At 42.0% G+C, this 25,436-nt stretch overlaps 1 protein-coding gene across 1 annotated transcript in view; it reads left to right on the forward strand.

The window, feature by feature from the left end:
- Positions 1–9,785: 9,785 nt before the first annotated feature.
- Positions 9,786–25,436, forward strand: part of POC1B (POC1 centriolar protein B) — a 52,674-nt gene continuing 37,023 nt past the window's right edge. Inside the window, exons 1-6 of the mRNA XM_075274493.1 lie at positions 9,786–9,851; positions 13,390–13,474; positions 14,951–15,122; positions 16,231–16,410; positions 18,596–18,703; positions 21,494–21,609. Of these exons, the coding sequence (XP_075130594.1) occupies positions 9,837–9,851; positions 13,390–13,474; positions 14,951–15,122; positions 16,231–16,410; positions 18,596–18,703; positions 21,494–21,609 (676 nt within the window). The 5' untranslated portion in view covers positions 9,786–9,836. The remainder of the gene's footprint in view (positions 9,852–13,389; positions 13,475–14,950; positions 15,123–16,230; positions 16,411–18,595; positions 18,704–21,493; positions 21,610–25,436) is intronic.

Genomic DNA, 25,436 nt, shown 5'->3' on the forward strand with positions numbered 1-25,436 from the left:
ACACTGGCTGCCTCTGATTGGAGCTCTGGCTCACACCCCCTGCCTGACACTGACATTACAGAGCTTAAATAAAACAGGCACCAAAACCAACTGTGCTTGTTGCTTGGGAAAGGTAGGGACTGGAGAGAAAATTCCAACTGTGCTGGAATTGGTGGAGTGGAGCCTATTGACAGATGCTAAGAAACAGAATTGGTGGTGAAAGGTCCTCTTTAAGTTCCAAATTGGGAATACCCTTTAAACAGATCTTACTGTCGCTATAGTTTGTCTTTTACATCTTGAACATTTTCAACATAATTCTCCTTAATGGGGCTCTATAATTGGGAAAAGTCATTTTTAACTAAACATATACTTGCATACAGGGGTGAACTTGGGCTTTCTGCCGCCTGAAGCGGCGTCAGAACCCCCTCCCCCCGATGAGGGGCGGAGCCGAGTGGAAAGGGGGTGGGACCAAGCGGAAAGGGGGCGGGGCAGAGCAAGCGGCGTTCGCAGGCAGGGAGAGGACCTGCTCTCTGCCGGAGTGTGAGGGGCGGCCGCTGGAGCAGCGCTGCGTCCAGCAGGGCCGCCCCAATACACCGCTCGCTTCCCGTGTCGGGCTGCATACACGGTGACTCTAAGCCAGTCCAGGACAGCTTGTCCTGGACTGGCTTAGGTCAGCAAAAATGCCGCCCTCCTGAGGCCCTGGCATAGCGCCGCCTGAAGCAGTCGCCTCATGGGAGGTGCGGCGCTGCTTGCATAGCCTTTAGATAGGCTATTACACACATACATTTTGTATGTAAACCTCCTCAGTAGTTTTTGAATGAGCCCGTTTTTATACATCTGCTAATTAGCCTCTAGCGAGCACTGGAAGTTTAATCGTGCACCCTATTCTATTCTCTGTGTCTGTACAGCACAGGCTCCTGCTGCTGCTGACTCCTCTCCCTGCTCGTACAAACTCAAAGAGAATAGCAGAGGGTGCTCATTCAAAAACTACTGAGGTGATTTACATTCAAAAGGTATGTGTGGAATAGCCTGTATTTGGTGTGGATTCTCAGAAAAGCATGGCTTAAGTCCACCGAAATTGTGTTATAAAAGTCTCTCAAAGCATGCTAAAAGGAAAAGATATGACAAATTTATCATACAGCATCAGCCAATATGATAAATCTGGAGTATTTTCAGACCATTTTCGAACCCAGGACTCCAGCGCTGCAAGGCTGCAGTGCTAACCACTAAGCCACAAAAAAATCAGTCCCTGCTGTCAACACTGCTCTGGGATGAGCTAGGAGCCAATTGTCTGTACTGATACAGTAGGCACAGCGGTGGTGGCAGCAGGCCTCTCCCAGCTAATCCCTGGATGCGGCAGGCTCTCCTGTACATACACAGAACATTGTATGTGGCAGGGGCAGACTTCTTCCAGCTCTCCTGGGCACAACAGTCCCTGGAAGCAGCAGTGGCTGCAGTGCTCTCTTTTACTTGTGCTTTGTGCAGCAAACACAACATAAGAACTTTTCTGATTAGATAGCATTAATGTTTAGTGACGGCTGTAGAAATGACTGCCGATAGGTCTTTTCAGGGGAGGTGTTATAGTTCTAATCCTCCAACACATATAGAGGCCAATAACACATAATTATGTATGGGACATTAATGAAAATACCAAACCTAATAACCACAATTCTATAAAAAAAAATTTACCTTTTATTTGTATCCAAAAGTAAAATGTAAGGACACATACACAAAATAACACATATATAAAGGAGAAACTATTTCCATGCAGGCTAAGGTGAAGTATAATAATCATTGTCAATATTGCCATGGGCAGTGTATAAGTATACATAATAGATCATGGATTGCAGATCAGAAAGATGAATAATGAATATAAATTCCAGTCAAAAATTGCAATAGGTTTTATATGTGAGGAATGTCTCACTTTCAGGGAAATGGTAGTAAATCTGGTCCATTGTGTTGTAAAGGTAAAATACATTTTGGGTTTTAACAAAACTCTACTAGTAAACTTTTTTTTTTAAATTTGTACCTTCTTAGCAAATGAATTCATAAATCCATCAATAAGAATTTGTCTCCACTACCCTGAGCACTGCCCTCTGATCCTCAGCATTGATACACACACCGCAGTCAATCACTAGACTCCCTATAGAGAAAAGTGTTGGCTGCAGTAAAGGTCTTTGTATACATATATACCTCCCCACTACAGCCATGTAATCAGATCTCGCCACAGAGGACCAAAGGCCAGTGTGGGAAGCAGTCACAGGGAGGAAAAGTAAGTCTGTGTGTGCATTCTCTGTCCCCTATACAAGGTCAAGAACTTGGACAAACCCCTTAAGAAACTTTGTAATAGTCAAGAATGCATAGAAGAGGATTCCTTCGACTCAAGTTCTTGAACCTGTTCCCACCACTGCATTGTTTTCTCATGTTCTAATGGCTGAGCTAGTTCAGCGTTTGGACAAATAAGGCACTTTAAATGAGTAAAGGATTCCATTGCAGAAGGATTCTCCTCTGTCTCACGACCTCCTGCTAATACAGACACAGCGGTGGCGGGGGGAGAGCCACAGTTTATAGCAACCATGGCATTTAACTGGTTAAAGAAGCAAGGGACTCCTATTATGCATCACGCCTCCCCCCCCCCTTTTTTTTTCTCCTCCGCAAAAGGAATGTATTATTGTATTATGCAATTTTATGCCTCCCTTGAAGCCAGCAGCGGCAGGAGCTCCTGTTATTCCGCTCCTCCGCCTCCCCTCTGGAATAGCAGCATCGCTTCTGCCGCTGCTGGTTCATGCAGGGCAGGCACATAGCGATGTTGCAGGCATCTGTGCCGGCGTCTACACTCCCCGGCATCCACTGTAATAGAGAGGCGGATGCCGGGGAGTGTAGACGCCGGCACAGTCTGTATTGGCGGTCCCTTCCTCCCAAAGGGTAAACTACCCTCCCCCCCCCCCTTCCAGGCTCGCTCCCGTGCACTTAGCCCCTCCTCCCTCCCCCCTGAGAGCAGCAGATACATCACTTGACTTATGACCAGATAAGTCAAGGGATGTGTCAAAAAAAAAAAATGAATAAAGTGATATAGTGGACAAACAAAGCAGTTTTGCTGAAGCAATGTATTTAGGAAAAGTCTTACATCCACATTAACAAGCAGTATAGATAGGATCCTTGTGATGGGACAACCCCTTTAAATTTGATACACACAGAGACAGATTTTCACAGGTGTGAATCCAGCCTAAGGCTGCTGTAGGTGATCGATATCTAGAACCTAGAAAATCTAAGGATAGGTTTAGGAATTTAATGATCCTAGATCAAATCTTATAAGGAATTTACGGTTTATATAACTGATACACATTGCATGTATCCTATAATTGTACGGTGTGACATACATACGACATACCATATTTCATCCTTGTGAATTTATACAATGTTATTTTGTGTTTCATCCTTTTACAAAATAGCTGTCATATATATTTTCGGTTAAGGTTTTGTGTATTGTAAATATGGGTTCGGTTTTTAAAGTAGTTTATTGGAGATATATATATATATATATATATATATATATATATATATATATATATATATAGCTCTAAATGGTAAGCATTTTTATTATTTTCCAGATCCATTGGGAAAATAATTCAGCTTTACAACTAACCATAACCAAAGAATGTCAGTATTGGCATTGGAGCACTAGAGCCGCCATTCTTGGGCCAGTTAGATTATTGGATAACTCTAGTCACCCGAGCCTATCTATCCTCATGCTCACCCTACACTGGCCCCTACTTAGCTCATGAAGAACAAAATAAACATTTTTGTAGCCTTGCACTATGTTTGGCATCCACACGAAAGGAACATTGTGAACTGGTGTTTTTTTTTTCTACAACCCCCCCCCCCCCCCCCAAAGCTGGTGCAATAAGCTGTATATTTTAAAGGGAGTCTGTCACTGTCATTGTCACCCAGCCCCTGGAATGCCCTTATTACTAAACAAAGCTCATTTGTCTATTGACAAAAACATCAATTTCTTGGCAGCAATTTACAAGGGGAAAACACTGTTGGTAACAAATTTGCTGGTCTGGGTTCTGGTGACAGACTCCCTTTTATTTTATTGCCTCTGTTTCGTGCAATAAATGCTTTGGGGTAGGGTCTCATGTTCAGTGCACTTACCACTTGCAGCATTCATGATCCAATATGGGTTTCGAAATAATCCATCTTTACTTCAACATGTTAAAAACTTGGAATATGCGTCTTACTAAAAAAAAACGCTAAATGTGGTCTCTGCCGGTCTCTGAATTGCGTTTTACTGTACCCTGACTTTTTATATTACTCACAAAAATACACATCACAAAGTAATATACAATGCCTTCTTCTGATGGAAATGGTCTCCACAGCTATGCGCTCCATCTTCACTGTGTATATTAGGACTAGGAGAACATGTTTAACAACAAAAAAAAAAAAAGAGATGTTGATTTGTCGTCAGGGAATTTTACATGTGTGAACCTTACTTAAACTGACTACTGCTTCCAGTTCATGGATTATTATGCTGTAAGTAGTCGTGACTTCTCGAAACTAACCAAGGTGAGCACCTTAACCTAGGGGTATAAGGAAGGCCAAAAGGTCTCCTTTTCACGAGTTCTGCATAAGGAGCGCCACTCTCTTTTTTTCTTTCCCTTCTCAATAGCTACATGTCAAAAAAATGTAAATGATATGAAATATACATGTTGTACCAAAGCAAGTACAGGAGATATATATACTCTCTCTCCATCACAGAATGTACTACATCATTGATAAACATTCTACAGGAAGATGGTTCCAACTTTCTCAAATGGTGGCTGGCAGATCAGCTCTGTATTAAGTTGTCATGGACATTTTTTTCTTTCAGTTTTTCATACAAAGATTTTAGTTGATATGAACCTCTGGTTGAACTTGATGGTTTTGTGTCCTTCTAATTTTTTTCCTCAACCATACTAACTATATATAACTAAATCTGGATTATTAATGTCACATATGCCAGACAAACAGGGTGAAGATTGTGAATTCTGACAAAATCTATGGCTACCTGAAATCCGGGGGCTATTCGAAGAACTGTTTCACAAAAGATTTAACAGCAACTATTGTGCGAACTGCATGTGATTTCTTTTTTCACCTTAAAGGGGCTCTAGCCGTAGATTTTCCGTTTTTTAGATACACATATGCCTGAATAGACTTTAAAAAGGCTATTCGGGTGCTGCTAATTGTTTTTGACCCCCCCCCCCCCTCCCTGTTTTTCTGAATTACCATAAAAATGTATATGTAAATGAGCACGGAGGGCGTTCCGTGCACACCCCACCCCCCTGCGTCATAGTTTGTTCACACCCTCCTCTCTTCTATGACGTCCTCCTTGCAATTCACCGCCTCCAGCGGTTTCGATCGATGTGCTCTACACAAAAATGGCGATCTCCGACATTCTATACAGAAAAATGGCGTGGGAGCATGCGCAGTAGCGCTCCAGAGGGAGCGCTACTGTACATGCGTGAGATTTTGATCGAAACAGCCGCACTGGAGGCAGTGAATCACAAGGAGGAGAGTGTGAACAAGCTACGACGCGGGAGGGTGAATGGAATGCCCACCGTGCACAGTAGGACTGATTTACATATGCATTTTTACGGTAATTCAGAAAAACGGGGGGGGGGGGGGGTTAAAAAAAATGATTAGCAACACCTGATTAGCTGCAGCTACAACTGACATGTATAGCTCTGGCCTAGCTGACTCCATGCAGGGGTATTGGGTGAAGAAAGTTCCCTTTTCGCAATGATGTTTTTGGCTGATCGGAAAAAAAAAAAAACCTACGCAAGAAAATACAACACTCTTACTTACAGCACGCTCTACCGTTGCAGTTTACAGCTATATGTTACTACACTTTTCTGCCTTTTCAAAAAGGTGCTACACATTACAAAGAAAGCAAGCCTTTGAGGACATGAAAGACTTCATGAAGCTGATCTGGTTGTTTGTTGTGCTATAGTGCCCCACCGTGGCCGAAGACAATATTACAAGCATGATTTACTGTATAGAGATAAAGTAGACAAGCTGTTTAGATTTTTAATTTTATTTTATTTTTTTTATTGAAAAGAACAAAAAATAATAATACAGCACTGTATAAATTCCAGAAGTACATATGGATGGCACACATCACGCTGTTACATTGAGGACCAATACACACTATGTGTACCCCTACCACAAGGCAAAAACTACAGTTTTGGGCCTAAATATGTTAAATAAATCATTCAATTGCAAAATTTGAAAACCACACTAAAGACTCTCAAAACTGCATGTAATTTTAATACAGTTTTAACTGCACTGTGTGAATGTGTCCTCATAGTTACACTATCCTATGCCCAGCACATCTAAAAATTAATCTTTTACCATCACTATGCTCCTTTATTGACCCGTGCATAGTGTGATGCTTCCCATGCTCCCCCCCCCCCCCCATGAAAATAACAATAATAATAATGCACCCCGGTAACACTTGCTCATCCTTGTTCTCCTGCCATGTTCTTATATAACACAATGCTGGCCTGCAATAAGCTGTAGATATCACTACCGTGTTTCGCCGAAAATTAGACAGTGTCTTATATTAAATGTTGGTTCTAAAGATATGCTATGTCTTATTTTCAGGGGATGTCTTATTTTTTTTTCTGTGTGTGTGTGCTGCTGCCACCACTGAACTACGCTGAGATGTGCTTGCTGCGCAAAGACTGTATGAAGAAAAACATTGCACCCGGCTGAACGCTGTGTGCGGTGCTCCGTGTGCACAGGAAAGCCGGCTGCTGCTGTGATGCCGTAAGTTGTATCCACTGTTCCTGCTGCTGTAGGATGAGCTGGGAGAGTGGACCCCCCGCCGCATATGATGCTTAGTGGATGCACAGTCGGCATCTCCCAGCTCATCCAACAGCAGCAGGAACAGTGGATACAACGTATCACAGCGGCGTCAACAGCCGGCATACCTGTGCACACGGGACATCGTGCAGTGTTCAGCCGGCTGCAATGTTTTTCTTAATACAATCTTTGCGCAGAAAGATTATTATTATTGGGGGATGTCTTACCGTATTTTTCAGACTATAAGACGCACTTTTTTCCCCAAAAATTTGGGGGGAAAAGAAGGGTGCGTCTTATAGGCCGAATGTGGCGCCTGGCACCCGCTCTAATAGAGAGGCGGAAGCCGGCAAGTGATAGACGCCATTACAGGTGCCGGGGCCTGAGACATCGCTGCCCTGCCCTGCATGAAGCCAGCAGCAGGGGCGATGCTATTCCGCTCCTCCGTCCCCCCCGCCGCTGGCTTCATGCAGAGCAGGGCAGCGATGTCTCAGGCCCCGGCGTCTATCCCTCCCCGGCATCCGCCTCTCTAGTACAGCGGATGCCGGGTCAGTATCAGCGGCCCCTTCTCCCCCGGGGCCGGTCCCCACTGGCCCCGTACCTGTAAAGATGCAGGCCGGCTCCTGCGCGGCGATATCGCAGGAGCCGACCTGTTCGGGTGACAGCCGGGAGCCTAATGAGGCTCCCAGGCCTGTCACTGCTGTATTAGTATTGCGGCTGGTCTCTATGACCAGCCGTAATACTAATAGACAGAATGTCCCATAGACGGCAATACAGTGGTATTGCCGTCTATGGGACTTGCGATCAAGTGACCGCAGGTTCAAGCCCCGGGGGGGGGAATAAAATAGTAAAAAAAAAAAAGCTTTAAAAATATATAATAAAAATATGAAATAAATAAAAGTTCTAAATCACCTCCTCTCCCTAGAATATATATATAAAAGTAGAAAATCATACATCATAAACCACCAGGTTTTTTTTTCAATAAAAGGTGATCTAAGCAATAGATATTCACCAAAATGGTATAACTAAAAAGTACTTCTGGCCCCACAAAAAAAAACACTCTATGCATCCCCGTACAGCTGCAGGGTCACCTGTCAATGTGGCCTTGCAGCTGTTGCAAAACTACAACTCCCATATATTAAATATTTTACCAGTTTTTGCTTCAAAATTTTTTTTCCCTATTTTCTTCCTCTAAAACCTAGGTGCGTCTTATAGTCCGAAAAATACGGTACTTTCGGGGCATGCCTTATATTAGGCAATTCAACAAAAAAATCTGCTATGTCTTACTTTCGGGGATGACTTATTTTCGGGGAAACAGGGTAGCAGATACCTGAAGAGTGGAGCAGGAAGCTAAAGACTTGCTGCTCATCATTGTATTCAATGATATCAGTATAAAGGCTCAGAGTGGCCCACAGCTCACCTTGGCATGGTGCAGTACACTCATTGTGCTCCATACAGATACACATTGTACGTCTAAACAAATGCTGCCAGAAAATCAAAAGATGTCTGAAAATGTAATTACTTTCCTCTATCCGTAGGATAGATGAATTGCTGATCAGTGGAGGCCCAAACTGCTGAGACCCTTACTGATTCTGAGATGGGGGGCAGTTTTTCTTTCACATTGGCTTCGTTCACACAGGGCAAGAGAGGGCGGATTTTGGCACGGAATCCACCCCCTCACAATGGTGGTCTATGTAGACCACTAGTGTTCTTTTTTTTCCGCAAGCCACATGTTGCCGCTAGCGGAAAAAAAAAAAAGAAACGAGCTGCCCTTTCTTCAGGCAGATTCCCCCTTGCGACAACACCCTCCAGACTAGGCCCATTCATTTGGGCCTAATCCGGAGCGGAACGCCGCGACGGGATATGACACGTGGATTCCCCGTGTGAACTAGCCCGAATATTTTTTATATTCGCGCCAGAGTTTCAGCCACGGAATCCGCCTGAAGAAAGGGCAGCTTGTTTTATTTCTGCTAGTGGCAACATGCCGCTAGCGGAAAAACGTACGCTAGCGGTCTACATAGACCACCATTGTGAGGTGATGGATTATGATGTGGATTCTGCGCCAAAATCTGCCCCAGACACAGAGAGGTCACCTGAGCCTCCAATCATTTCAACAGGAGCCCTGGAAATAGCCGCAGTATAGCACCTGTCTATCTCCAGCACTTGTATTCACATGAATGGAGCAGGGGCGCACATACATTTTCAATTACAGAAAAAAGCAGGCCGCCCTGTTTGGAGGATCCGTGGGGGTCTCAGCTGTCTGGCCCCCATAGATCAGCAAATTATCCCCTCTCCTGTGGATAGATGATAAAAATATTTTGTAGCATAACACCATACTAAATCTTATTGTTTTCATAATAAAAAGTTCTACGAACAATAACATTATTTTATGAGCCCATATCGCTCATAGTGTCCCATGTGCCCTTTTCGTCGCTCACCTAAATGGGGGGAGGGGAGAGGGGGGTACTGGTGTTCTGTAGCTAAAACAGAAGGGGGCATATTAGGATACGTTCACATGTAGGAATCCGCTGCGGACGCCAACGCAGGTAATCTGGAGTTGCAGCTAATTCAGACAGGGAATCTGTAGCAACATCACATACAACGTTTTTTTGTTGTGTTTTTTCTTGAAAGCAAAGGGAGGCAGAATCCGTCCCCAAATCCATGCGAACGCCTTTATGAACTTACCTTTATACTGCAGTATAGAAATATTGCAGTATATACATACCCCTAAATGGTGGCAACTAAAAAGACAACGTGTCACACAAAGCATAATCTCCCTCTCCTGCAGATACTATAGACAAGCTCGTATACATAATCCACATTGTAGCATCTACTATCATGTATCTGTATCATGTATCTGCGCTCCGCACCACAACCACACCAGCCTTCTCCTAAGCACTGACTACAGCCTCAACTGTCACATACGGCCGCCCTATCAGCAGTCACGTGCTCCGTGACGTCTCGCAGAGATAGCGCCTGCTGATTGGACGCTTTGAATATCGTGCGCTGTGAGATCTATGGCGTCCGTGCTGGTGAGCTGTGACAGTGCTGGGCAGTAGCCGCTGCGCTGGTCTCCTTGGTCACTCTCGTGACGCTTCATTATTGGGTAGCACAGTGTGGAGCATAGGATAATACTGCGAAGTATTGTGGGGAAGTCCAGTGTTTTAGGCGTTAATCTAAACTGCTCAGCCGTATAGCTGCTGTCCTGTATGTAACCTGTGTGTGGTATGGGCTAGAGATTATAGCATATATCTGGCACTATGGGTTAGTGGTTGTCTATAAGCCATATGGCGATGACATATAGAAAATGGCCATAGTATGTAACCTGGCTTTATGGGCAAGGGTACGTCTGTATATTATATGTCCATAGTACGTAACCCTGTCTGCATGAGTGAGGATATGTCTATAAACTATATGGCGGTTGTATGTAGAATCTGTAGTATGTAATCTATCTTCACAGCTGAGGGTATGTTTCTAAGCTATATGTAGAACATGTCCACAGTATGTAACCTGTCTGTATGGATGAGGATATGTCTATAAAGTATATGATTGTTATGTGTAGAATATGTCTTTAGTATGTAACATGAATTATATGGCAGTTAAACATAAGCGGACAAGTACGTGTAGAATAGATCTGTAGTATCTATATGTGATTCATGTGTAAAATATGTCTGATACATAACCCATCTGTATGTAAAAGCATAAGTCCATTAAAGGGGTTTTCCAAGCAAAAAAAGGTCTGTTCTATTAGGATCTGTTCACACAAAGTTTATTGCAGGCGGATTTTGATGTAGAATCTGTCTCAAAATCCGCCTGCAAAAAATACTTCCATTCACTTCAATGGGAGCTGCTCACTTTTTTTTTCCCACTAGCAATTTTTTTTTATTTTAGCTAGCGGGAAAAAAAAGCGACATGAGATTCTATTGATTCAGTTAATATTTGCATGAAAACATTTTCCACGTGTTTTGTTTTATGTAAATTTGTCCCTCTGTTGTTCTGGTTCATCAGAGGACCAGAACTACGGATAGGCAGACCACTGAAATAGCGGTAGCACACAAATTCCAATGGACCCCATTGACTGTAATGGGGTCTGTTGTTTTTAAAACTGGCAGGGGAAAAAGTCCTCTGTGCACACAAACTGTGTCATAACGTAGATGTAATTGGGTTTTCCCAACCAGTAACAATTTACAGGATAGGAATAAGTGTCTTTTGCTGGGGGTCTGACCACTGAAATCATAAATTTGCACGCCCACTTCTTCATTCACGTCTATGAAACTGAAATAAAGGTGATGTACATCATTCCCATAAATATGAATGGATTCACAACGGGCATTCAGAGACTGCCATTCTTATGGTTGCCTATAGTCAGACTCTCAGTAATCAGACACTGAAAGGGGTATCTGCAACTTTCATATTGATGACGTGTCCTTCATTGGGGTCTGAAACCCAGGACCCCTACAGATCAACTGTTTGAAGAGGCTGTGGCCCTCACGTTCATTGGCCATGTGCTACATTACCCATCTACCCCACTCAACAGTTTGCCTGCTGTGTCCTTTTCTCTCTTCTTGTATTGTTTAACAAGCTGGTGGATCGGCTTTGACTGTTTGATGGACAGAACACTATGAAGTGCCTCAGTACTTATAAATATTGCCTTTATCATGAAAGATTATTTATTATTACTACTAGAAATCTATAACACAGATCAAATAATATGCACAGTAAACTACACAGATATGGAGAGGAAAAAAAAATCTTACATGCTGCTAGGATTGACAATGGATTTGCAGTAAGCTCAGTGTTATCTTTGTGTTGGCATACAGAGATAACACACACTGCTGGAGCCTTTATCAGCAAACTGCAATTAGCTGACCTAAGAGCCCCCCTCCACTCCAGAGAGCAGTGAGCCAGGTAATTCACCTGAGATCAAATAACCGGCTAGGTATCTTGTGTAAACAATGAGAGGTATAGAAGACAAAAAAAGCAGTATAACTAAAGCAATGTCTTTAGATAAGCTCTTGAATTTCTTGAAGCTAACAGTTTAGATAGGATCCTTGTGATGGGAATACCCCTTTAAAGTGAATGGAGCTTTGCTGCAATACCAATGACAGTCCCTACAAAATGTATGTTGCTGGGGCCTTTTCAACCAGGTAAAATGTGGGCGTATCGGGTATCATAACCCGATCATGTATGATGATCTATCCTAACGGTAGGTCATCAATATATAAGTCCTGGCAAACCCCTTTAACCCCTTAGCGACCCTTGACGTAACTGTACGTCATGGGTCGCATGGGGATGTATGGAGCGAGCTCACACGCTGAGCTCGCTCCATACACGGCAGATGCCGGCTGTATCATACAGCCAGGACCTGCCACTAACAGCAGCGGTCGGTGCCCGAGCCGATCGCTGCTGTTAACCCTTTACACACTGTGGTCAAACGTGACCGCAGTGTGTAAACGGCGGCACGGGCGCCGCCATGTTTCGCCGATCACCGCCCTCCTGAACGTCACATGAGGGCGGTGATCGGTTGCTATGACAGCCGGAAGCCTATTGAAGGTTTCCAGGCTTGTCTCTGCACAAGATCTATTAGACGATGCCAGAGGCATCGTCTAATAGAAGTGCTGCGATTTTCCTATTCACTGCAATACTGTAGTATTGCAGTGAATAGTATGAGCGATCAGACCCCCTAGGTTTCAAGGTACCTAAGGGGTCTGATCATAAATGTAACAGAAGAAAAGAAAAAGTTTTTAAAAGTATTAAAAAAATAAAAAAAATATAAAAGTTCAAATCACCCCCCTTTCCCTAGATTAGCTATAAAAGTAATTAAAGAACATTAAACATAAACATATTAGGTATCCCCGCGCTCCAAAATGCCCGAACTATTAGAATATTAAAACATTTATCCCGTACTGCGAACGGCGTAGCGGCAAAAAAAATAAAAACAGCCAAAAAGCGTTTTTTTCAACACTTTGCCTCCTATAAAAAATTGAATAAAAAGTGATCAAACCATCAGATCTTTCCCCAAATGGTATCAATAGAAACGTCATCTTGTCCCGCATAAAAAGACACCACAACCAGCTCCATACATGGAAATATGAAAAAGTTACAGGTGTTAGAACATGACACAATTTTTTTTTTCTATTTTGCAAAGTTTATCATTTTTTTAAAAGTATCAAAACATTTCAAATACTATATAAATTTGGTATCACCGCGTTCGTACTGACACGTAGAACACAGGTAACATGTCATTTGTACCAAACAGTGAACGCTGTAAAAATTAAACCCATAAGAAAATGGCGCAAATGCATTTTTTCTCCAATTGCACCTCATTCTGAATTTTTTTCCAGCTTCACAGTACATTGCACAGCATATTGAATGATGCCATTACAAAGTACAATTTGTCCCGCAAACAATAAGCCATCATGTGACTCTGTGAACTGAAAAATGAAAAAGTTATGGCTCTTGAAATGTGAGGAGGGAAAAACGAAAATGCGAAACCAAAAAATGGCCTGGTCCTTAAGGGGTTAAACAACCCCTTCTACTTGACTGATGACAGACTCATATTTTCAATAGGAAGATCCAGCCCTGAAGCGACACTTCAAAGGACATAAAGATGGTGTCACCTGTCTTGACTTCAATCCAGACAACAAACAGCTTGGTATTATCTTTTTAACCATTACATGAACACATTACAATTGTTATATGTAACCAGACTAAAAAAATAAAATAGCTTTGAACTATTCTTGGAACCATTGGCTCCCAAACTGAAACATTTGGTAGCCAAATAAAAGTTCTAGTCACCAAATTTAAATAGGTTATCCTTTTTTTTTTTTCTTTTCTTCATGGTCTATCCCCAGGATGGGTTATCAGTAAGGCTGCATTCACACGGAGTAACGCACCCTCATTTTGACACGTAAACACTTGTCAGAGTGAGCACAGTATCACATTGAAAGCAATAGGTACAGAAGCCTCCCATTGAGTTCAATGTAGCGCGCGTAAGACCGAACCCATTGAAGTCAATGGGATTCTGTTTTATTGTGCTCACTCTGACACGTGTTTACGTGTCAGAATGAGCGGCGTGTTACTCCATGTGAACGCAGCCTAAGAGATCAATGAAGTCTGACACTTGGGGTCCCTGCTGATCAGCTGTTTGAGGAGGTATGATGATTTTACTGTTTAAATTGCATACTATTTACTTTAGAAGTGAGTAGACAGTTACATGCTATCAGTCAGCCTGTTATGTAAATGGTGAAAAGGCTACGGCACTTGCGACCCATTCAAACAGCTGATCATTGGTGATTTACCATTGATCTGCAAGAAAAGTGAAAGTAAAGTAACCTTTCAGGTTCCACGGCCATATCTGACAACACTGTTTGGCCACACGGTTTTGGGTGAAGACCTGCTGCTCGCACTGCCAGGCATACAGGCAGCACTGCCGCTGCTGCCTTTATCTAGTGGATGTGTTGCTAGTCATGGCTACTAGGTGAAAGCAGTTTACACCCTGTAATTTAGAAAGGATGAGGACCACAGATTGCCCCGTATAACTGCCACCTGACCTTTAAAGGGGCTCTATCACTGGGAAAAGTCATTTTTATCTAAACACATCCTTGCATAGGCTTTAGAAAGTCTATTCCACACTTACCTTTAGTATGTAGATTGCTTCAGTGGTGTCTGAATAAGTCCGTTTTTATTAATATGCTAATGAGCTTCCAGCCAGTACAGGAAGTTCCCAGCAGCCTCCTCTCTCCTATTATCTTCTATGTGTGTGAGGCAAACAGGAAGCGGAGTCATCAGCAGCAGCAGCCTCCCATAGGAAACAATAGGAGAGGTGTGCACGATCTATCGTGCACCAGTCTAATTAGCATATGAATAAAAACGGACTTATTCAGAAACCACTGAGGCAATCTACATACTATAGGTAGGTGTGAAATAGACTTTCTAAAGGCTATGCAAAGGTGTGATTAGTTAAAAATGACTTTTCCTAGGGATAGAGCCCCTTTAAGAATATGGTGGTGTAAGCATTGATTCTGATCTTGTGCATAGATATCTACAATATTGAGACATGTACACAATCTTCATATTGTGTTTTCTAATGCTGCATTTTTTCTTATATACCATGTATATATACTTTTAGCATCCTCGGCTACAGATGCATGTGTCATGGTCTGGAATTTCAAGCCTCAGTCACGAGCTTTCAGGTTCATAGGGCACCAAGAGGCTGTGAGTAGTGTTCAGTTTTCTCCTAGTGGACACCTTTTGGCATCAGCATCTAAGGACAGGACAGTGAGACTCTGGACCCCTAACATGTAAGTATGGATTGGAATGAATAATACATTTCAACCTGTGACTTTAGCATCTAACATTGTTAGAGGTAATTCCTCCATTGGGCCTCTGGTGTTCTACATATACATCAAGCTGGATTTCAGTACTTTTTCAGCCTTCTAATTATAATGGCTCTTTTACACGATCCCTGTAGGGACAAACTGTAGCACTAATTGTGTTTTAGTGTGTTCTGGGAATACATCCAAAGGTTTCATTTAGCTTTACTTACAATTTTATAGGTTTCCCTTTTAATAGTTGTAAACTGGGTTTTGAACGTAAATCTGGTAATTCCATGCATTTTGTTACTTTAAGATTTATAAAGCAGAGTGATTCCTTTGAATAAAAAGCGTGTTAAATGTTAGAATGCCTTTGTGTCTCTGTCTTCTTTATCAAAGCAATCCTCTAGCAGTCAAAAGTGAAAACTTGACTGTACATCTATAGTACAATTGTATAGTCAACCTACCTGGTCCGCTGCTCATGAACCAGTCTTTTGCCGCTTGTGTATTCCAGTCTCCTGTTTGCTTGATCAAATAGTGGCGGCCACTGTCTGACTACCTTACCCGTTGTTTACATTTGCGTTGGTATTCCGTCCGGGGGAGTCCGCATGGGCCCCTGGAACGGAATCCCAAATGCAATTGCAAGCGCTGTGCAGTAAAAACACACAGATCCCATAGACTATAATGGGGTCTGTGTACTTGCTGCGCGCTGCCCGCACGAATCATGCAGACAGGAAAGTAGATTGTGAACTACTTTCATGTCTGCATGTTCTGTGCGGAGATCTGGCAGCAAGCACACGGACCCCATTATAGTCTATGGTGTCCGTGTGATTTCACTGGTACACTGCTTGTAGTGTACTGGTACAGTAGTCTGAGACACGCCCACAACTGCAGCTGAAACCCCTACAATTAGACAACACTGATATTGAGGTGAGACTCTGGTAACCATATGTGAAGATGCAATTGGGAGACAAGAATGCACAACAAGTGCGCCCAGTATATTGACTACATTTGCAATGAGTATACTATTTTATTTTTTTACTTTTCAATGGCTGATGGCTTGTATAAATATTTATTTTTAGTTTTATGATTTCAGCAAAGGGGAGTCAACTGTATTGAAGGCCCACACAGCTTCAGTACGGAGTGTTGACTTTTCACATGATGGCCAGAACATAATAACTGCATCCGACGACAAGTCTATTAAAGCATGGAGTGTTCACCATCAGCGGTTTCTATTCTCACTTACCCAGCATACAAATTGGGTTCGATGTGCTAGGTATGTTATTTCAATCCTTCAAGAAAGACTAATGCTCTTTTCTCTGTTATTGTCCCAAATGCAAGGTCTTTGTCAGCAAGGGTTACTTCAGTGATTTCTTATTCATATTTCCTGAAAAACTTTCCCCCTTAAACAAATAATTCAGCGAAAAGATTTCTTAATGCCTGCACCCATCATTTAATTGTCTGCTCCACTCCCTGACCTTTCCTCTTTCATATATTCTACCCTAATATCTCTACAATCCTGCAATCTCCCTACCTGATCCGACGTCATCGTGGCGTTCATATTTCTTCTTGATTTGCTATCAATCCCACCGTGCATCAGCATAGCATCTCATGGAGAGCTCTAGGTCGTACCATGTCTATTCTACATAATGAATGGGGGGGGGGGGATAATCACCGATGTACCTCTTTAATATAACTTGTCTTTTCCTACTTTCACCTTCTTTAATAAGTCACATGATAATCGTACTGCTGGTATCTTAGCCAAATGTGAGAATTAAGGATATTAGTGTCACAACCCAGTTAGCTTTTCATGACTATTACATATGGATGAATGAGTCAGCTATGAATGATATTACAGCTCTATTCCATTCAAGTAACATAAGTCTTGACCTCAGCGTAATGTCCATAGTCTGTACCAATGCTTCAAACTTATCAGAAACTGACTAGCTGCTGTTTTTCTATATAAATACTGGGCACACTTTAGTACCTTTAATGCACCGCAGTTCTCAATGAGCTCAAACACTAGTAGCAACTCATAGCATACCCTCTGAAATACCCCATATGGCTCATGGGTGTCCGTCAAACAATGCACTATATCACAACTGATGCAAAAATTTAGTTGTTGCCTATAGCAACCAGTGAAGCCTTTAAAAATATGAGCTACAATCTTTCTGTATAAATTGACCTAAAAGATTCTACCATGATTGGAATGCTAGTGGTGGTGATTGATAACTCCATGACATTAGTCAACATATGACATAGGGAAGTGTAAGTCTTATTAGACATTAGCGCAGTATCCTAAATAGAAGGAAGTAGGCAGATACATTTGACATCACTTAGAACTGGGAGCTGTACTAGGTATGTATTGCATCCTATACCAAGGGTAGGCAACCCTTTCTGTACAGTATGCTGATTTAAATAGGAAAATCAAAGTTAAAGTACTCTTGAGTGCCATGTACTGATTGTCAGGCTGACAGCCCTTATACTGTCATTTAACACTAAGGGTTACCAGAAGATGCTTCTGGATACATGCATTTACTGCCCCTGTAAAAGCAATGAAAGTACATGTGCAGCTCTCAATCAGTGGTAAATGTTTTGTCTGGGAGTACTGTGAGACAACAACCTTAGGGTATGTTCACAAGGAGTTTTTTGGAGTGGATTTTGACCCGGAGTCTGCCTCAAAGTCCGCTCGAAAAAGGGCTCCCATTGAAGTCAATGGGAGTCGCTCGCTTCTTTTTTCCGCTAGCTAATAGCTGCCCTATCTTGCCGCGTCTGACTCAGCCACTGTGCGAGGCTCCCTCCCAATTAGGCCCCTTCTTCGGGCTTAATCCAGAGCAGAATCCTGTGATGGCTAGCCGCGCAGAGGTTTTCACACGTGGAAGCTCAGACTGGAGGGGGGAGGATCTTTCAAAAAACATTTAGTATGATATGCGCTGTGTAGCCATTTGTGTTTTTAGACAGATTTGCAACAGGCGGACATCAGGCACAGATGTGAACGTAACGTCAGTTTTTCTGTAGCCTGTGACCATTTTTTCGCTGAAATTAGACAACCCCTTTTAAGCTCGCCCTCCCATAAATGGAAACAATGTACAGATCTCAGCTACCAATAGAGACGTTATAGAACGAAAGTGGGAAAGTTTCAAAGTAGGATTTCACAGAAAGGAGCCCAAATATATTAATAAAGTGGATTGCAATATTTATTAATATCTCAAAGTTTACTTATGCTTCTGAACGCATTTATTTGCCTTGTATCGTTAGTCCCTGGCATGTTCAGTCCACCGCTGTCACCTGGCTTTGACCTCTATCTATTTGTATCTTGCGAATAGTATTAACACGAGTTTCCTGCTGTTCGGTGTCAATGCTTTCACACTGATTTCCTTCTTTGTTGAGTATTTAGACAATTTAAGTAATTTCTCTCATCCGCATCCTCTCTGGGGTTCTCTAATCTTTCTTCATTACAGATTCTCCCCAGATGGAAGACTAATCGCTTCATGCAGTGATGATAAGACGTTACGAATCTGGGACACAACAAACAGAGTTTGCATTAACACCTTCATGGACAATAAAGGGTAATTATTAATGATAGACAAGTAGCTTGTTCATGTTTTATTCCATTAACCCCTTAAGAATGCAGGGTAGTTTGTAAAGTGATGTTCAACGACTTTTTTTATATTTTCATTCCCCACCTTCCAAAATTCATAACTTTATTTTTCTGTCAACATGTGAGGACTTATTCTTTGCATAACAAGTTGTACTTTTACTTGCAATCATTTTAGGGTACATTTAGTGTTTTGATTAGCGTTTATTTCATGTGTTTTATCTTTAATCGTTTTTTTTTTTTTAAACATTTTTTGTACATACAACAGGAAAGGAAAACAATGAGCCAAATCACATAGAGGCAATAAAGAAACAAGTTTGTCACCTAGCAACAAAGGACGGTAGGCCCGGAAGTACAGGGCCATAAAAACATTAATAAGGAAATGGGGGGCAGATGAACAAATAAGGGGAAACTCAATCAGGAAAACGTGTTTGGAAGGGGGGCGTGAAACAGTGGGAGGGAAGGATAGCCAACAGCCTCCTCTATGTGAGGGAAAAGAAAAAAGGATAGTACTGTATCAGGAGAAAAAAGATGAGACTTCGGTCGAATCCTGGAACACTACCCTAGGCCGCCAGAGCGCGTCAAATTTGGAGGGGGTCAAGGGAATCATCTGCCGCCAGGGCCTCCATTCTCCTTCTTAGGAAAAGCTCCTTTAAAAATACTACCAGAGTTGGAGGAGCAGTGCTCCACCAATGTTCTGGAATGACGGTTCTGTAGCCGTGAGAAAGTGTCGCCGGAGGTCCTTCTTCTCCACAGAAATCCTGCCAGGGATAACTGAAAGAAGGGCCAGTTGGGGAGTCACTGCCACAGAGCGGCCACACACCTTAGCATACAGGGCAAACACCGCATCCCAGAATGGCCTGAGAGCGTCATACTCCCACCACATGTGATATAGAGTGGCTTTTTCAGTACCACAGTGCCAAAACTGGTCAGTCACAGCAGGATATATTCAATCGAGGAAATCGGGCATCAGTACCACTGAGACAGGATTTTGAAATTATTTTCTTGCGCACTAGTGTAACGAAAATTTATGTACAAACAGGAAGGACTTATCCCAGTCGGCAGGAAGGAGGCCGGCGCGGAGGTCCGACTCCCAGGGGCCTCTATATAAGAGGGGGACCCAGTGGTAGATCTGAAGAAGGAGTGGTGATCTTTGTGTTCACCGACCACTCCTTTTCTCCGAGGGAGCGTGTAACTGGGATGATTTTTGGGATAACCTTTTCCCAAGACTTTCCTTTGTATGAAGATCATTTTATAGAATGGCAAATTAAACCTGTGAGACTTGGCCCAGGAATATGATCTACCAGGAATATGGTTTATAGAAATTTGCAAGTTATATCTGCTTGTATACATTCAAGGGAAACAGAAATTATGGTTTAGTGAATTTGGTTACCTCAATATTTGGCTGCCTATCCTTATAAAGCAAAACTTAAATGGTATAATGAATTGTCAGATGGATTGTGGATGCAGTGTATTAAGGATATTCCAAAGCTGTCATCAAGTAGGAATGAGCAAACTAGTTTGTTATAAATTTTCCAAAAAAAAATTAACTTCTTGGCAAACCTCAAATTTTTGGGCTTAGCTGCCCATTAACCACTATTATACTCTGGAGTCTCTTCAGAGTATAATAATTGGAGGCTCTTGTGTGGCTCCCCATCTTCTAGCGGACTCTTGGCATCTATGTAATGTGTGTTTTACCTTGCTCCATGTAGCTGCTGAAACCTAGTCGCAGCACTCAGTGGTCCCCTGTAGCCTAAAGGGGATTCTGAGGAACTGACAGACATTGCAGTGAGGCCCAGGAGAGGTGAGTATGACTGCTTGTTATATTTACTCCCCTCCTCAGGGCCTCCACTTTTTATACCCTGGAGTATAATAAAGAGACCCAGAGTTATAATAATAGTAGTCACGGTTCTGAATGAACAAGGTCGCCCCAAAGCTTTTAAATAGTAGATGTCCCAAATCTTCAGCTGAAGAAACTGATTGTGTAAATGTACAACTGTTATGGAGATGCCCAAAACTATATCATTTCTGCAATATAATTATCTATGCTATCAATGATGCATCTGGCTTAATATGTCTTAATATTATTAACCCAATAACTGCCATGATCCCCAATTGGGGTTCAGGTACTTTTACCTGCTTACGAACGCCATCTGTCATTGAGGAATAGAAACAGGACATTCACCTGCTCCAGCAGGATGTCACCCATGATAGTAATCCTAAACTGATCACATGCATGCATTGCCTTGCGCACATGAGGTCATTTTCATGGTGCAGTTCCCATTTATTGAAAAATAAAATTTGTCAGTTAATGAGTTAATATACCAAACAAATATGAAGAACAGATTCACAAACTAATATATATGACTAGGAAATTAATTTAGTGATTTTGAATGTCTAAAGCGGTGCCGACTTTGTATGGCACAAGCACATAGCAGGTCCTGATGTAGTAGACAACTGAATTAGTGAGGAGAGCTATATCTAGACTATTTATGAGAATGTGGGGAATTGGTTTCAATCTTTACCAGATATGAGGAAATTCTTTTGGTTACCATAATTTGATATAGTTAATGTCTCTCCACTACATTGGAATCTTGTAAGTAATGATTTCATATTTTGCAACAAAGTGCAGTAAAATATAAGGAAAAAAATCTCTTTAGTTTTTGAACTTTGGAGTGCTGCCTCACATAGTATGTGTAAGTCTCATTCCTTCAGACAGTACTTCTAAATGAAAATGAAATCTTTGTAACATTTATTCTAGGCATTCCAATTATGTGAGCTTTAATCCTTCAGGAACATGTGTAGCCTCCGCAGGTTCTAACAGTACAGTGAAAATCTGGGATATTCGCATGAACAAATTATTGCAGCATTATCAAGGTAATACACATTTGTTGCCTTCAACCTCAGCACTTGACTATTGAACATAAGGATGCAACATTGATATTTTGTATCCTAACAAAAAAATTTGGAAAGAGTCCCTGACTGTTGCTTGTGCTAGACATTGATCACCATGTAAAATTCATTAGCTCTGTTATGTATTATAATGGTGTCATATAGGAATTGCAGCCCAGTTCCTGCAATGTGGTCAGCATTCAATAAATGGAGTCTGTCGGCAGGAAAATCAATATCAAAATAATGACAGTACAGTGGTCCCTTGACGTTCGCGGGTCCGACCTTCGCGGAAGGGCTATACCACGGGTTTTAATATTAACCTTTTCGCTGCCAAGGGTCTCTGGAAATTTTGCACCTCCAGTAGCCAGAGCAATTTTCACAGTTTTGAGATGGACAAATCAAACCTAAATTGCAACATTAAAAAAGCATCCAACCCCCCCATACCTATATATTTTCTTAAAGTAGACACCTGCAGCATTGTCAGAATGCCACTTGGTACTGTATACGAACAGGCACCTTCATGCAATTTTGATTTAAAGTGAATGTTTTATGAAAAAATGCAAATAAATGTATATTAGTTGTTAAAAGCGGAAACCAAACAAAAAATTAAATGCACCAAACCTCCTAAAAATAAGAGTTCAACATGTGCAGAGTTCATACATATCACTATGGCCTGAACCCGCATGCACGTGTCTTCAGAAAATCGCTAGAACTGGAAGGAACAAAATTCTGCTTTGAAGCTGGAAATGTTAAAAAAGTATCATCCTATAAAATGTAGGGATTACACACCATGAAAAGTAAGTGAACCCCTAAACCCTATATATTTTTTGAAAGTAGACAACCTGAAGATTACAAATGTCTTAATGGGTCATCGATAGCCACATCCACCTTCATGCAACTTTGCGACGAACACAAATAATTTTTTGAAAAAATACGCTAAAACACATATTTGCACCTAAAACTCATGTTCAATCTCACATTCATATACAAAATACTTTTAAAATAATAGCTTATGGTGTATACAATGTGTATATATACTATATGTACCGCAAACATCAACTACAACAAGAGCTCGGACTCCCAAAAACACGAATACAGAAGACAAGCAGGATTTTGCTGTTGTTCACTAATATGTTAAAAAGCTATACTGCACCTACCAAACTGTGACTGTGATACCAAAATCTAACTTTTTTCAGAGTACACAGCATACCGTATATAAAAACACAATTTAATAGTTTATATATACAACCACCTTCATTCAACTTTGCCGCAAACAGAGATTGCTAGCAAAAATTGCGCAAAAATTCTAATTTGCCACTAAAGTGCGGCTCAAGAAATCCCTTTCTGCAAACATAATGTACTGTCCATAAAACTGCAATATGTGAGGAGTTCATACATACCACACATGTATATATTTACAGGGGCGGGTGTTAAAGAATCGCCAAAATCGCAGAAATGCGCCATCCCATTTTGTGCATGCAAATTAAATAGGACTTTACATAAAAATGTTATTTTCCATCCCCCTATAATAATTTTAGCAATCTATACGTTCATCTCTAGTGATAATCGTTATTACTATTATTTTAGTGTGTAACGGATATCACTAGAGACGTATTTTACAGTAGAAAGCTCAGGTATAGACAGGACAGGGATTGGGTGAAATGTAAACTTTATTTGCGACTTTATGTATATGTTGTGTAAGTGTTTGGTGTGACTTTTTTTTTTTGGCTCTGCGACCTGGACAATGGTAAACGTCTGGGTCACAGTGCCAACAAACTTCCTGGTTATGTTCAGGAGTTATAACATAAGAATACCCCACTAGTAATGCTCAGAGGGGAATTACATTATAACTGTATGTGACAATCAGAGACAAATGTATAGTATACGCTCTGATTGGCAGGAGAAGGGTTAATAGGGACAATAGAGTCCCTGCCAACCCCTTCCTGCTGTCACATACAAGTTATGCAGAGAGAGAGATCGTTTCTGTGTGTCTCTCTCTCTGCTGGGCTGCTCCGTGTCCCTCTTTCCTGCTTGCTTAGACAGGAGGGGGGGGACACTTTGGAGCTCTATATCTTTGGACTGCATCAACATATCTTGATGCTTTCAATTGCATTTTAAAGAGGAGAATCTCATCTTTAAAATGATATCAAGAACTCGATGATTGAATGTACAGTTTTGGAGAAATTCACTGTTGAAACGCTGTCGGGAATTGAGATCTGCAGTTGGATCTCAATGCCAAATAGTGTTTTCAACAGTGAATGGCTCCAAGACTGTAAGTAAAATCATCAAGTCCCTGGTATCATTTTAAAGATGAGAGTCTCTTCTTTAAAATGCATTTTAAAGCATCAAGATATGTTGATGCAGTCCAGAGATATCGGCATTAGTAGGGAGGACGTACTAAGTACGTCCTCGGCTACTGAAGTGCCACCTTGGGAGCACGTACAGTGTACGTGCCTGGCAGTGAAAGGGTTAATGGAAGGATACTCCATTGTTTTTTTGAACACCACGGGTTTTCCCGTGGCCGCTCATCAATATCATCAGAAAAGTTTTGTGTATCTTCTTCAATGGTGAGTACCCATATCATTTCATATATTGTAGTGTATGTAGACCAGGGGTGCCCAATACGTCGATCGCAATCTACCGGTCGATCACAATGGACGTATGGGTCGATCGTGGGATGCAGCCAGGTATCCCCGGTGTCTGCTCTCAACCTGCGCTGTGAATAAGCACTCCGGACACTTGCAGGCCGCTCTTAGGGATGGAGGGAGCCGGGGTGCTGCTTGTTTACAGCGCAGGCTGAGAGTCATCTACAGACACTGGCAGGCGGGGCTGCCACAGTCCTGGCCTGCCAGTGTCCAGAGATAACTCTCAGCCTATTCTGTGAAGAAGCAGACAGCGGGGATGCCTGGGCAGCCACAGAACGCTGCTGTCTCCTGCTCACGATCTCACGATCCGCCCGACCCCGCCCACATGCCCTGCCCACAGACACGCCCCACCCTGCCCACAGGCCTGGCCCTGCCCACAAGAAGTGGGTCGTAGATCTTAGGGCTTGGTCATATTATGAAGTAGCTCACATGCTGACAAAGTGTGAGCACCCCCGATGTAGACTATTTTGGATATGAACAGTATTGCAGGACATCCCCTAACATGAGATTAAACATCGCATCTCCACTTCATGAAAATTTGACTTTCGCGGACGGCCTTGGAATGTATCCCCCCGCGAAAGTCAAGGGACCACTGTACCTTGTAGAGCTGCTTCTACACTTATCAAAGAAGTATTTCTTATTCTGCATTTTCATGAAAATCAGTGTTTTATTCTTATGCAAATTAGCCAAAAAAAGCTTTAGGGGTGTTTCTTCTGCTGGGGCTTCACTCTCTGCAGCAAATAACCACCCTCATTGCAGACCTAGTGGGAGATGTCTTTCAGGAGATGAAAGGCAGGTGGGGTGGTTATCTGGAGCAGAGATTGAAGCCCCAGCAAGAGTATAAACACTCCTAAAGCCCTTTTTAGCTAACTTACATAAAAATAAAAAACTGATTTTCAAGGAAATGAAGCTGCAGTACAGAATAAGAAAGGCATCTTTGGAAACTGTAGATGCAGACCTACAAGGTACTATCATTGGTTTCATACTGATTTTCCTGCTGACAGACTCCCTTTAATGAAAGAAAATGGTGAGGGAGGACCACCATTTCAGCTGTTAAGGGCTGTGCTGTGAGAGTAGTTAAGTAGTGCATGGTTAGTAGAGGGAACAGTAATAAAATAGCTTGCAGCTGACCGATTTTTCTCCCTACTCCTTTACACACATTCCAAG

This window comes from Leptodactylus fuscus, chromosome 5 (assembly GCF_031893055.1).
Source record: "Leptodactylus fuscus isolate aLepFus1 chromosome 5, aLepFus1.hap2, whole genome shotgun sequence".
NCBI lineage: Eukaryota > Metazoa > Chordata > Amphibia > Anura > Leptodactylidae > Leptodactylus > Leptodactylus fuscus.